The sequence below is a fragment of the Lontra canadensis genome, unplaced genomic scaffold, assembly GCF_010015895.1.
Source record: "Lontra canadensis isolate GAN:19392208 unplaced genomic scaffold, GSC_riverotter_1.0 scaffold1, whole genome shotgun sequence".
Lineage (NCBI taxonomy): Eukaryota > Metazoa > Chordata > Mammalia > Carnivora > Mustelidae > Lontra > Lontra canadensis.
In genome coordinates, this window is record NW_022630995.1 from 22,826,004 (window position 1) to 22,839,509 (window position 13,506).

The following is a 13,506-nucleotide window of genomic DNA, read 5'->3' on the forward strand; positions in this document are numbered from 1 at the left end:
TTTGGCTCGGGTCATGATCCCAGAGTCCTGGGATCCGGCTCCCTGCTCAGCGAAAAGCCCGCTTCTCCCTCTCCTGTTCCCCCTGCTTGTGTTCCCTCCCTGGCTGTCTCTCTCTCTGTCAGTCAATCAATTAATCAATACATACATACATACATACATACATAAAGCTTCAGAGACTTCCCATTGCCTCCAGCAGTGCTTCCACATTACTGTATACATGTCATTAGTAGAATGCAGGATTTTCATAACTGAAATTTCACACGATGCCTGATTTCTTGTATAATTGTGGGCTGTTGGGTGAAGAAGGGTCGGGTGGAGCTCTCCCTCTAATGATTACACTTTTCTCCATTCTAGCTTCTGCGGCATGGTATTGGTTTGTCAACAAGTTCTGATAGCGAAATGATTACCCAGTTACTGGCATATACACCTCCTCAGGAACAAGATGGCACCCCAGATTGGGTAGCAAGGTAAAACTAGACTAAGCTCATAGCTCTGGTAATGAGAGCTCTGTCTTACATGTGTTTCTAACTGGAATTATTCATTCAATTATTTAATTCCAGGATTAAAAACCTAATGAAGGAAGCACCCACAGCATACTCCCTGCTTATAATGCACAGAGATGTTATTTATGCAGTAAGAGATCCTTACGGAAATCGTCCTCTGTGCATTGGACGTCTTATGCCTGTGTCTGATATAAATGATAAAGGTAATGCACTTCAGAAGAAATAAAATTTCATAGTGCTTTTCCAAGTCGTCATCCTACTGTTGGCACACCCTCAAATCTTTAGGCTTAAGAAGTCTAAGAGTGAGAAGGAACTAAGTAAAAAGAAACAAATGATAGTTTTTAAAGTACATTTCCTTGAGTATTTCTGAGGATGAGCCATTTTTAAAGAATTTAATAGACATTCCTGTTTTGTCTTGTCTGAATTGCCTTGGCCCAGCTTTTTCATTTGATTGTGGTATGATTTCAGTGATTTTCTTTTTGACTTGTTAGATGTCTATTTGAGACGTTGAAATCAGTTTTTGAAAGAATTTTGGTATCATTAGTTTTATCCTTGGCTCAAGTTGAATGAAGATCAATTTTTTTCTTTTCAAATTTTTATTTAAGTTCTAGTTAGATTCATGTACTCTTAAAGTTGTAGAAATGGAACAAAAATTTGTAGAAATGGATAGTTTTTAAATTTATCTATTTGGTGTTTAACTGTTCACTTGAAGTAGGTAGCCTCTTGTAAAATTTCTTAAATCCATTAACTAAATTGCCTTGTGATTTACAGAGAAAAAATCTTCAGAAACAGAAGGATGGGTGGTATCTTCAGAATCTTGTAGCTTTTTATCAATTGGTGCAAGGTAAGTTTTGTTTCACTCAGCATATTCACTTTTTCCATATCAATAAAAAATTTTTAAATGAAAGTTTTCTCTCTGATGTCTGTAAGAAGACATATCTATAAATTCAGTTTCTTTTGTACATTGTATTCAGCAGTTGCGTTGACTTTAATGTTCCTATAATACCTTCTAATTCTGAAATTGCCATCTTGTTTTCACAATACCATGAGACCTATTTTTAGAAAGGAAGACTCAAGAATCTCAACAAGGAATAGTTAAAATAAAAAAAATTAAGCCAGAACAAAATGTTCTCTTTAGCCTCTGTTCTTCCAAAACTCAGTAAAACTTCAGGCTTTTATTTTTCAAAATTCAAAATTAGACTTCAGAGGTAAAAGATACACATATTAGATTTACTGCTGGAGGAATATTACTTTTTAATTTTTAAAGCCATCTCTAAAACAGAACCACTTTCCCTTTATAAGGGCAGGGACTTGGTGTATACTTTACAATAGATGTTATTATCAGTCCTAAGGTCTGGTTTATTTAAAGTCTTCTTTCTTTAACATTGTTTCCCAAGATATTACCGTGAAGTCTTGCCTGGAGAAATCGTGGAAATAACCAAACGTAGTGTCCAAACTCTTGCTGTTATACCAAGGTCTGAAGGAAACCCAGTGGCGTTTTGTATCTTTGAATATGTTTATTTTGCGAGACCAGATAGTATATTTGAAGGTAAATAAAATATCTTTAACTTTTTATATAAGTGTCGCATTTACCTCATCAAAATGTGGCAGTTCTTGGTTCGAAGGCTTACCTGGCTCTTCGGGGTCCCACTGCTCTCTGTTGTGGATATGGGACTGAACCTATAAGTCATATGATGGCTATTTTTCCCTTTCATTTGACTCTTGGGTTTTGTTTTCCTTTTTAAGAGGAAGGATTATGATGTTCAGATGTGTATTAAGGCTAGGTTTTTTTGAATAGTGAATTCCCCAGTTTAAGTATTTCCACTTTAGTTGTTTTACATGTTTTACTTTACTTTTTATACTCCATGTACAGCATTCTAACAAGCTAATTTTCTTAGAATAATAATACCATGTTAAGAAAAAAATAATCCGTTTCCTTTCCTGAACATTCCAGACCAGATGGTTTACACAGTAAGATATCGTTGTGGTCAGCAGCTGGCAATTGAAGCACCTGTGGATGCAGATTTGGTTAGCACTGTTCCGGAATCTGCTACCCCTGCTGCTCTTGGTTATGCAGCAAAGGTATTTTCTTTGGACATGCAGTGAAATGCTTTTGTAGCTCTGAAATTGGAAATCCTTGTTTATAAAGAGAAACCAATATAGTGTAAGGAAAAAGAAAATGTTGGGTCCTTTATAGAGTTACTTTCCAGCCTTTTCATTCAATGGCCCTGCTTTAGTAGAGTCCGCCCAAAGATTTGCAGAATGATCCCCTTCATTTAAAAAGATAACATCCTGGGGCACCTGGGTGGCTCAGTGGGTTAAAGCCTCTGCCTTCGGCTCAGGTCATGGTCCCAGGGTCCTGGGATCGAGCCCCACATCGGGCCCTCTGCTCAGCAGGGAGCCTGCTTCCTCCTCTCTGCCTGCTTCTCTGTGATCTCCATCTGTCAAATAAATAAATAAAATATTAAAAAAAAGATAACCTCCTGAATATATATAGAATTTAGTGGTAATGTTTACTTATTATTAAAACCCATTTCTTGAAGTAGCCTGGTATATTTGTTTCCTGTTTAGTATGGGTGATAATAAAGCCATTTATGTTCATTTTGCTTAAGGTTTTTAAAATTTAATTATTTTAAGTAGGCTCCATGCCAAGTGCAGAGCCCAAGGCAGGGCTTGAATTCATGACCCTGAGATCAAGACCTGAGCTGAGATCAAGGGCTGATCTTTTAACTGACTGAGCCACCCAGGCACTCCTTTTTTCTAAAACCTTTTTTTTTTTTTTTCTAAAACTTTTTAAAATTTTATTTTATGTAATGTTTTTAGTACTATGCTTAATTTCATTTTTCATAACTAGGTTGATTATATAACTATAGCGATCCTGGGGTGTCCTGCTCGACATTCACTACACTGAAAAGTTTAGGTTATTTGTTTTTAAAAGAAACAATATGCATGCATTTTAGATTGGTATTACCTTGAAAGAAGGATAAATCACCACCTGCCTCCTCAGAAAGCATATCCTATCAATTTTTCTGACAGTGATTTATTCTTTGTCATGTCTTCGCATACTTAGTGTTCCCTTCCAAAACAAAGAAATATTTGTTTAAAAGCATTGGAACTCCTGGCAAATGAATTGGTTTTCCCACCAATTGTGGAAAATATAATGAGTATATTACTTTGAATGATTTTTCTTTTTGCCTTTTTTCCCTATAGTTTAAATAGTGAAGGAAAATTGTAATCTGTTGATGGAGAGTTCAGAATACCAATTTAAAATGTTTGTATACATATCATAATGGAAGCATGACCTAGAGAAAATAGGAACCTACAGTTCTATATTGGGTCTCATGTCCTTTTATTTCTTATCTGTCAGTGTGGGCTTCCATATGTGGAAGTGCTGTGTAAAAACCGGTATGTAGGAAGAACCTTCATTCAACCAAACATGAGGTTAAGACAACTTGGTGTTGCAAAAAAATTTGGAGTATTGTCAGACAACTTTAAAGGCAAAAGAATTGTTCTTATAGATGACTCAATTGTAAGAGGAAATACCATCTCACCCATAATCAAATTGCTCAAAGAATCTGGCGCAAAAGAGGTAAGTGATATTAAAATTATCCTAAAGTGTCGATAATTAACCATAGGATACTGACATAAAAATTGCAGTTTAGTACAGTGAATGAAAATGGATAGTTCAATAAGATAAATTGTCATCTTTCAAATAAGTTGGGTTTAGTAATAACTGTATGCAACAACTTGGAAAACATATATGTAGTCTAAAAACTAAAACCACAAAATAGAATGCTTTTTAAATTTTTAGAGTATTTGTCTTTGAAGATGTAGAACAAATCCTGTTATAATAAATTTGCCACATTGGGTTATATTTTTAAATCTCAGAGATTACTCTAACTCACTCTCTCAGTAATTCTAATTACAGAAGTGATTTTTAAAAATAAATTAAATTACAGAAATGTCATTTATAACTAATAGTTGAATGGATTCAAAACTAACGTCTGTTTTAGGAGGAAGTGTCATGGAAAGCAATGGCAGTCTTTCTACAAAGCTTTAAAGATAATTGTGATTATGAGGGACGCCTGGGTGGCGCAGTCAGTTGGGAATCCGACTCTTGGTTTCTACTAGGGTTACGATCCGGGGATCGTGAGATCAAACCCAGCATGAGGCTCTGCGCTCAGTGTAGAGTGCCAGTGGGACTCTTTCCCTCTCCGTTTGCCCTTCCCGCTCATGCACGCTTTCTCTAAAAAGTAAATAAGTTTGATTGGTTTTTTTTTAAAGGTAATTGTGGTTGTGAGTTTCCATCTTTTTTATGACTGTTACTATGATTATGATTATCTCTTCAGAATTTTTTTTTTTTTAAAGAATGCAAGAGAGAGAGCTTGTGAGCATGTGAGGGAGGTAAGGGGCAGAGGGAGAGAGAGAATCTCAAGCAGGTTCCAATCGAAGCTCCGTCTCATGACGCTGAGATCATGACCTAAATCAAATCAAGAGTCAGACTGCTTACTAACTGGGCCACCCAGGCGCCCCTTGCATGATTATTCTTAAAATGAATGTTAAAATAATGTGTGAAAATGATTTCTTTCCAAGGTACACATTAGAGTAGCTTCACCACCAATTAGATATCCATGCTTTATGGGAATAAACATACCAACAAAAGAAGAGCTTATTGCCAATAAACCTGAATTTGAACATCTTGCAAAATATCTGGGTAGGTATTAAAATTTCTCTAAGCTTTTTTTCACAGAGAAAATCCAAAGCTTCTCAGTTTTTACACTTGTAGGAAAAAACAATGTCCAGTATTTGTTAAAAATACATGTTGTATGACATGCTGAGCAGATACTGAACACTCTTCCGAATAATGAGAGTGCTTGGTGTGTATAGACCCCATGGTAAGTGCTATATGGGAGACCTAGGCCAAGGTGAGATCCAGTGAAAAGGAAGAAAAGCTTTCCAAGTAGAGGGAACGGCAGGCATTTTAGTTAAAGCCTTCCAGAGATCAGTTCCCAAGAAAAACAACAATTTTACCACAGATTCTAATGGAATAATTTGTATGTGGGTACAAATCAGAAAGTGAAAAGGTACTGTAGGGTTATCTTTGATAATGAAGTCAGCAGACTTGGAGATCTAGGTTATCCTGGAGAAGACATTTGCTTTTCAAATTAGATGAGATTAACTATTTAAATGTTACACGGATGTTTAGCCGGTGTACCTTGGTACCTCCACACTGCTTGATTATGGCTGGTGTTTCTTTTAACATGGCTGTGCCTTACCAGTTAAAATATTTTGGATATCACCTAGTTGATACCTTACTGTGAACATTTACCTTTTGCCGGGAACATATCTATATTATTATAATAATATCGTGGCTACTCTACAGTTAGGCAATGTTTCCCTAATCTTATAGATTAAAAAATAGATTTAGGAAAAGTAAGTGACCTTGACCTTAAAATTGAACCCAGATTTTCCTGACTTCAGAGTCTATTTTGTAATCCAGAAAATTACTCCTGAAGCTTTCTGAATGCATTCTAGATTTGAAGCTTCTACTGTTATTTTAAATTATATTCTTCCTTGAATTCCAATTTCATGTTTTAAAAAATAATAAAGGCCCAGAGTTTTATTGCTTACTCCTTCCCTCCTCTTCCCCCTTTTTAAAGAAGCTAAAGGAGGAATTTTTATCCTGGCTTGAGTTTTTCTGTTTGTAAATGTTGTCTTTTGAAGCAGATCATCTTTTCCAGAGGAAGCGTAATGACCTTTTCCTTTTTCTCTCTTTCCCCCGTAGGAGCAAACAGTGTTGTATATCTGTCAGTGGGAGGACTGGTTTCATCTGTACAAGAAGGGGTAAAGTTTAAAAAACAGAAAGTGGAAAAGCAGGATATTATGATTCAAGAGAATGGGAATGGTCTGGAATGCTTTGAAAAGAATGGTCATTGTACAGCTTGTCTCACTGGAAAATACCCTGTGGAATTGGAATGGTAGCTGGTAGGGACAGATATGATTTTCTAAGATACAAAGTTGGTCAAGAAGTTTTCGTGGTGGTTAACACCCTGTTCATTTACTGTCACTCCCTTGACACGATGTAAAATGCCACATGCTTATGTTTACCGTTATAAGTTTTGCGATTTCTGAGAAAAGTACCAAAGTGCTTTCTTTAACAATCCTAGATAAATATTTTGGTGTTATCTAGGAATTTGGATGATCCTTTCAGTTATTTCGTAGTTTAGTACTTTGAGGCTACCACTTCTGAGATCATATACATTTAATTTTGCATCAGCAACAATAATGCAAAGAATAGGTAAATTTCTGTTTTAGTGAGTATTGCCAGGCACTATACCTTCCCACAGATTCTTAGAGAATTTTGTGGACTGTTTCTTGAAAGTTATTGAAATTCACTTGTGGAATATTTTCGTAATTGAACCTTGCTAATTGTGTAAAGTACTACAACATTGGTGTTTCTTTTGTTTTTTGTTATTTCTTTTAAACGCACAAGCATTGGCTAGCCTTTTTTACCTGGTCAGAGAAGGCGGGGGTAAGTGGCATTTGCTAGGTCCATGCTTTAAAGAGTTAGAAGGAGGTTAGACTGAGGTGGTATGATGCAAACAGGACATGAGTTAAATATAACATTTCATGCAAACCTTGAATCCTTTATATCCCAAAAGTGTCAGGCTCCTGGAGTTCTCAGTGTGGTTTTGACCTTGGCTTCCCTGTCTTACAAATATATGCCTTTTTGTGCCTCGCTTTTCCTGACTGTGCAACGGGGTACTTATATTGCAAGATTAAAAATTATAGGAATATGAAAAAGTGTCATGCTTTTGGAGGTTAGAATCATTTCACCCCTCAATTTTAAGATAGTGCATGATTATTAGTTTTTGAAATGTTGTCTGTTATTCTGAAATTTATTTCATTCTGATAAAGGGAGACATACAGTTTAGCAGTGCTTTGCCATCTGTCTTTGAGATGTCTTAAAAATGATTCTAAAAACATGTCTGTGGAAGGTGTTTTCCTACATTTGACTATAAAGTATGATTCATACTACTTAGTGCCCTTATAGTGTAAGCCCAGCAAGTAACCTAGTACATTTGAAGTAAAAAATAAATTTTTAGATTCTAACAACCTTTTTATCCTTATTAATTATATTCTTTTAATGAAGTGCTTGATCATTTGCAAACATATACACATATATCACACATATATGTATAAATATATATACATAGTGGAAATGAAATGATCAAGTAGAAACATTGTCGGGGCCAATTTTGTTTAGGAATCAAGGTGACAACTATTTTGGAATTAGCATGCCCATCTAATTCTGAGCATCACCTTACCACTTTTTTCTTTTATTTTATTGGGATTTAAGAAACACAGTTTTTTTAAAGTGTTTTCTTATAACATCTGAGATTGAAAATTTTTAGTTGACCTGCCCCCAACTCCTGTTTATGTGAGATTTTTTAAAGCATAAAGGTGTTTGTTTCTGTGTTATTACGTTACCTTAATTTGATGTATATAGTGTCCAAATCCATTTAGAAATTTAATATTTATTAATAACTGAAATCTTCTGTCTTCATTTGGTATATAGTCTCATATGTTATATTATGTATGGCAGGCCAAGATAAAATCTTGACAGTTCTTTAAGCCCATATGCAGCGGGCAGTAGCAGGTCACATAACCCTGTGGCAGTGACATAAGCAAATTGGCATTTGAATAAAGCCCTGGGACCATTTGAGTGTATAGCCTCTTGTCTTAAATGTATTCCTCGTATCAGCGTGGAGGAGGCAAGACCTGTGGGTCAATTTTGAATTGGCCTCACTTACATTTGATTTTTAAAAACAAGAGACTCAGGGAAAGTATTAAACCAAAATCTCTGATTTGACTTTTGTGTTTTCCATAGTTTTTTGTCTCCCATTGTTTTTATTTGTTTTACTGAGATGCTTTTATAAAGGAATATGGTACTGTGAGAGTTTGGTAATTCTACAAATTTCTTAATGTTTCTCCATCATGACATTTTATTTCCCAAGTTTCTGAAATCAGTTAAATTACAGTTTTTTACAAATACTCTCAAATGTTGCTTAACTGCTTTAAATTAAAATAAGCAGAGTATTGAAAATCACAAAGAAGATAAAAAATGTGTTTTCACAGGATCTTTATTGTGAATTAAACTAAGCCTACTTTTTTGTGACTTCATTGTGATGCGTTGGTGACAAATACATGTAATAAGTATGTTTAAATATGTGTGTGTGCTTTTTTTTTAATAGTGACCTTTAGTTAGTGCATTATGATGAATAGCACAGTAGTAGTGACATCCATGCTTCTTTCTTGACACTAGCTAGTCAGATCTTATTTCTCTGATCCAGACATTTCAATAAATAGGCCATTGCTTATGAACAGGAAAAAACTCCTGGCTGAGTAGAAAGGACACATAACGTTATTTAAATTGTAATGCTAATAAGTAAGCACTATAATATTAGCTCTGTAGAAAGACTATTGGGAATGGGGAGTGTAACAGAAGAGGTGTCACAGATTTCCAAAATGTGTGCGTGCATGTGTTTGTATGTTGGGGGAATTTTTTTTAAATCAAAAGTAGGTAAATCAATAAACTGTGGTACATCCAGGCAATAGAATATTATTCAGTCCTAAAAAGAAAAGAGCTAGCAGACCACAGAAAGACACGGAGGGAACTTAACTGCATATTACCAAGTGAAAGAAGCCAGCCTGTGAAAGCTATATACTGTGCGACTCCCAACTATACGCCATTTTGGAAAAGGCAAAACTGTGGAGACATGAGGGGTTGGTGGGGAGGAACATATGATAGGAAGGGCACAGAGAATTTTTAGGACTGTGAAACTGCTCTGTGTGATACTGTGATGGTGGATACATGTCATTATATATTTGTTCCAACCCATGGTGTACAAAACCGAGAGTAAACCCTAATGTAAACTATAGACTTTGGATGATAATGACATGTCCATGTAGGCTTATCAGTTGAAAGAAATGTACTGTTCTGAGGGATGTTGATATTGGGGGAGGCTGTGCATGTTTGGGGTTGGGGGGGATTGTGAGAACTTCGATTTTGCTGTGAACTAAAAGTACTCTAGAAAGTCTCTTTTTTTTTTTTTTAGATTTTATTTATTTGACAGGGACACAGTGAGAGAGGGAACATAAGCAGGAGGAGGAGAAGTAGGCTTCTCACCAAACAGTGAGCCTGATGTGGGACTTGATCCCAGGATGCTGGGATCACGACCTGAGCTGAAGGCAGACACTTAACGACTGAGGCACCCAGGCACCCTAATATAGTCTATTTTTTAAAATAAACATACCAGGGCACCTGGGTGGCTCAGTGGGTTGAAGCCTCTGCCTTCGGCTTGGGTCATGATCTCAGGGTCCTGGGATTGAGCCCTGAGTCAGGCTCTCTGCTCGGTGGAGAGCCTGCTTCCTCCTCCTCTCTCTCTCTGCCTGCCTCTCTGCCTACTTGTGATCTCTGTCAAATAAAACAAATAAAATCTTTAAAAAAATAAAATAAACATACCAAGACCCACCTCTAAACAAAAAGTAATATATGCATATATGCTATTGCCTCTGAAAATCTTGCCCCAGGGCATCACTTCTCATGCCTTCTTTCTTTGGATTTCAAATAGAGCCTTGTCAACTCCTAAGGAAAATTGCCTTCTTGTTTATAAGTCAAAATGAAAATCCAAGCCTCTCAGGAAAAACTGCATGGCCCTTAGACATTTTAGACTAAGCTATAGTATGCGATGTAAACTCATTTTTGAGTGTGCATAAATTTCTTCTTCTGTAGCTGAGAAGTTGTTAAACGATGGCAGGAACCAATACTTTTTTTTTTTTTTTTAAGATTTTCTTTATTTATGACAGACAGAGATCACAAGTAGGCAGAGAGGCAGGCAGAGAGAGAGAGGGAGAAGCAGGCTCCCCTGCCAAGCAGAGAGCCCGATGTGGGGCTCAATTCCAGGACCCTGAGATCATGACCTGAGCTGAAGGCAGAGGCTCAACCCACTGAGCCACCCAGGTGCCCCGGAACCAATGCTTTTAACTGTTTTGGAAGTTCTCAGGATCTACCATAATAACTGAACTCCTTGCCCTGTGACAAAATGGAAAACGATTGCACAAAAGGGGCCCACGGCCTTTGAATTTGCTTTACTGAAAATTAATTTGTTTGACATACTGATTGTTGAGATAATTTTGTGTTAACTTGGCTAGGCTGTGGTGCCCAGTTTGTTCAAATACCAATCTAGATTGGTGAAGTTATTTTTTAGATTTGATTAACATTTAAATCAGTAGACTTTAAAAAAAAAAAAAAAAAGATTGATTTTAGAAAGAGCCTGAGTAGAGGGAGGGGCAGAGGGAGAGAGAGACTCTCAAGTGAACTCCCTGCTGAGCACAGAGCCCCACTCGATGCAGGGCTCAACGCATGTGGCGCTCAATTCCATGACCCTGAGATCATGACCTGAACCTAAATAAGAGTCGGACACCTAACAGACTGAGCCACCAAGGTGCCCCAGCAGTAGACTGAAGAAAGCAGATTACTCTCCAGAATGTGAATGGGCCTCATCCAGTCAGTTGTAGGTCTTTAAGAATAAAGGTGGAGGTTTCCTGAAGGTAGAATTTTCAAAATTGCAACACAGAAACCCTGCCAGAGTTTGCAGCCTACTGGCCTGCTCTCTAGACTTCAAACTTGTTGGCCCTCACAATTGTGTGAGCCAGTTTCTTAAAAATACATGTATCTCTGTCTCTCTTTCAAATGTATACATATATACTCATTTTTGAGTGTGCATAAATATATTTTTTAAAGATTTTATTTATTTGACAGAGTGAGAGATCACAGAGAGGCAGAGAGGCAGGTAGAGAGAAGGGGAAGCAGGCTCCCTGCTGAGCAGAGAGCCTGATGTGGGGCTCAAACCCAGGACCCTGAGACCATGACCTGAGCTGAAGGCAGAGGCTCAACCCACTGAGCCACCCAGGCATCCCTTTTATATATTTTATGTAGTGTTTGTATGTATATAATGTTATTGGGTCCCCTGCAGAACTTTAATAAAATAGACTCCCTCTTGCGAACAATGGGACCTCCCTCATCACTTCATTCTTTCCTAGCCATCTGACAAAACAAGCCTGAATGAACCCAACCACTAATTTTCTCCATCTTCCAACTGGGCAGCTGAGCACTGTTAAGAATAAATCAAATAACACCATTATACCAGCTGTGATGCTACAAAGCGCACGACAGGGAGCTAGCCTTGTCTTCAGGGTAGTATGATACTGTGATTTATAATAAATATATATTTGGTCTTTATCCTATTTCTAGCACAGTTATCCTAAAGTCCTTGAGATTTCCTAAGCGGTAGGAGAAATAAAGGTGTGGTTTTTAAAAAAAATTCTGGTGTAGTCAACATACGGTGCTAAATTAGTTCCAGGTGTGCAATACAGTGATTCAACAGGTCCATGTATTACTCAGTGTTCATCATGGTAAGTGTACTCTTAACCCCCCCATCACCTATTTCACCCATCCCCCACCCACCCACCTCCTCTATGGTAACCATTTGTTAATTCTCTGTGATTGAGGGTTTTTTGGTTTGCCTTTAATAAAGGTGTCGCTATTCATAACAAACTCTTTTCAACCACACCTGAGTTTATGTTAATGAGGTGACTTTCTAAAAACACCTACGAATAAGGACTACTTGCCTTGGGAACTAACCATGTGATCATCAGGTTGAACATCCTTGACCTTGACGGAGGAGAGAGGAGCTACAGATTGAATCAACTGGTAACATCCAATGATCTAATTAATCACGTCCTCGGGGCTTGGTTGTTGATTGTTGGGCATCTGCCGTCTGCTCAGGTCTTGATCCCTGGGTCCTGGGATCAAGCCCCCGCGTTGTGCTCCCTGCTCTGCAGGAAACCCACTTCTCCCTCTCCCACTCCCCCTTCCTCTCGTTATGCCTCTGTCAAAATAAAATTTTTAAAATCTTTAAAAAATTAATCATGCCTGGGGTGCCTGGGTGGCTCAGTGGGTTAAGCCTCTGCCTTCGGCTCAGGTCATGATCTCAGGGTCCTGGAATCAAGCCCCGCATCGGACTCTCTGCTCAGCAGGGAGTCTGCTCCCCGCCCCCCGCCCCCGCCTGCCTCTCTGCCTACTTGTGATCTCTGTCAAATAAATAAAATCTTTTAAAAAAAATGAATCATGCCCTCACCATTAAGCATATAAAAACCCGAAAGGACACAGGGTATGGAGAACCTCTGGGTTGGTGACACGGAGACTCGGGTGTCTGGTATGCTTGGAGAGCATAGTAGCTCCATGCTCCCTTTCTATATACCTTGTCCTCTGCGTTTCTTCCAACTGGCTCTTCCTGAGTTAATTGTGTGTTGGATGGAAAACCCACACGTTGGAGGTAGGGTCAAGGATAATCAAAATTGTTTATGAAATTTTTCTTAAAAGAAATGACATTGGCAACTGAGATGAATGGAGAATTAGGTGAAAAGAAGTGAAGTTAGAATGCATCAATAAATGGACAAAGGATCAGCAAGTTTCTGGGATAGACATTTAATATTTCCCAGGAATTGATGTAGTGGAGGGAGAAGAATAAAATGATAGTTGGGGAAACAGGTGCATAAGAAATGAAACTGTTTTCAGGGTACTTAACTATTTAGTATAAGAAGTCAAAGAAATAATGCAGCTGTTGCCAGGTTCTGTAAGAAGTATAGGTCACCGTTTGGGAAGGTGACCCTACTGAAAAGCTATTACTGTCACTGTTTCATGGCAGTAGACCTGAGATTTCTGGGTCAAAGAGAAATGCATTGCTCATGGCAAAAAGTGGGCAGAGCTTCATTTGTCAGTTCCCCATGTTTCCCAAGTCCCACTGGGGAGATAGAGTTAGGCAGACATGGATGTCTGTACTTGCAGTGAGTTGTGTGACAGGAAAGGGATATTAGGTTTGGGGGATTTGCTTTTATAGTAAATGGAAGCAAACCTGCTCCTTGGGAAAAACATTAC

General features: G+C 37.8%; 1 protein-coding gene across 1 annotated transcript in view; it reads left to right on the forward strand.

Moving 5' to 3' along the window:
- Positions 1 to 8,723, forward strand: part of PPAT (phosphoribosyl pyrophosphate amidotransferase) — a 36,757-nt gene extending 28,034 nt beyond the window's left edge. Inside the window, exons 4-11 of the mRNA XM_032851213.1 lie at positions 355 to 467; positions 561 to 706; positions 1,275 to 1,347; positions 1,901 to 2,052; positions 2,458 to 2,585; positions 3,871 to 4,092; positions 5,097 to 5,217; positions 6,289 to 8,723. Coding sequence (XP_032707104.1) covers positions 355 to 467; positions 561 to 706; positions 1,275 to 1,347; positions 1,901 to 2,052; positions 2,458 to 2,585; positions 3,871 to 4,092; positions 5,097 to 5,217; positions 6,289 to 6,485 — 1,152 coding nt within the window. The 3' untranslated portion in view covers positions 6,486 to 8,723. The remainder of the gene's footprint in view (positions 1 to 354; positions 468 to 560; positions 707 to 1,274; positions 1,348 to 1,900; positions 2,053 to 2,457; positions 2,586 to 3,870; positions 4,093 to 5,096; positions 5,218 to 6,288) is intronic.
- The last annotated feature ends 4,783 nt before the right edge of the window (positions 8,724 to 13,506 follow it).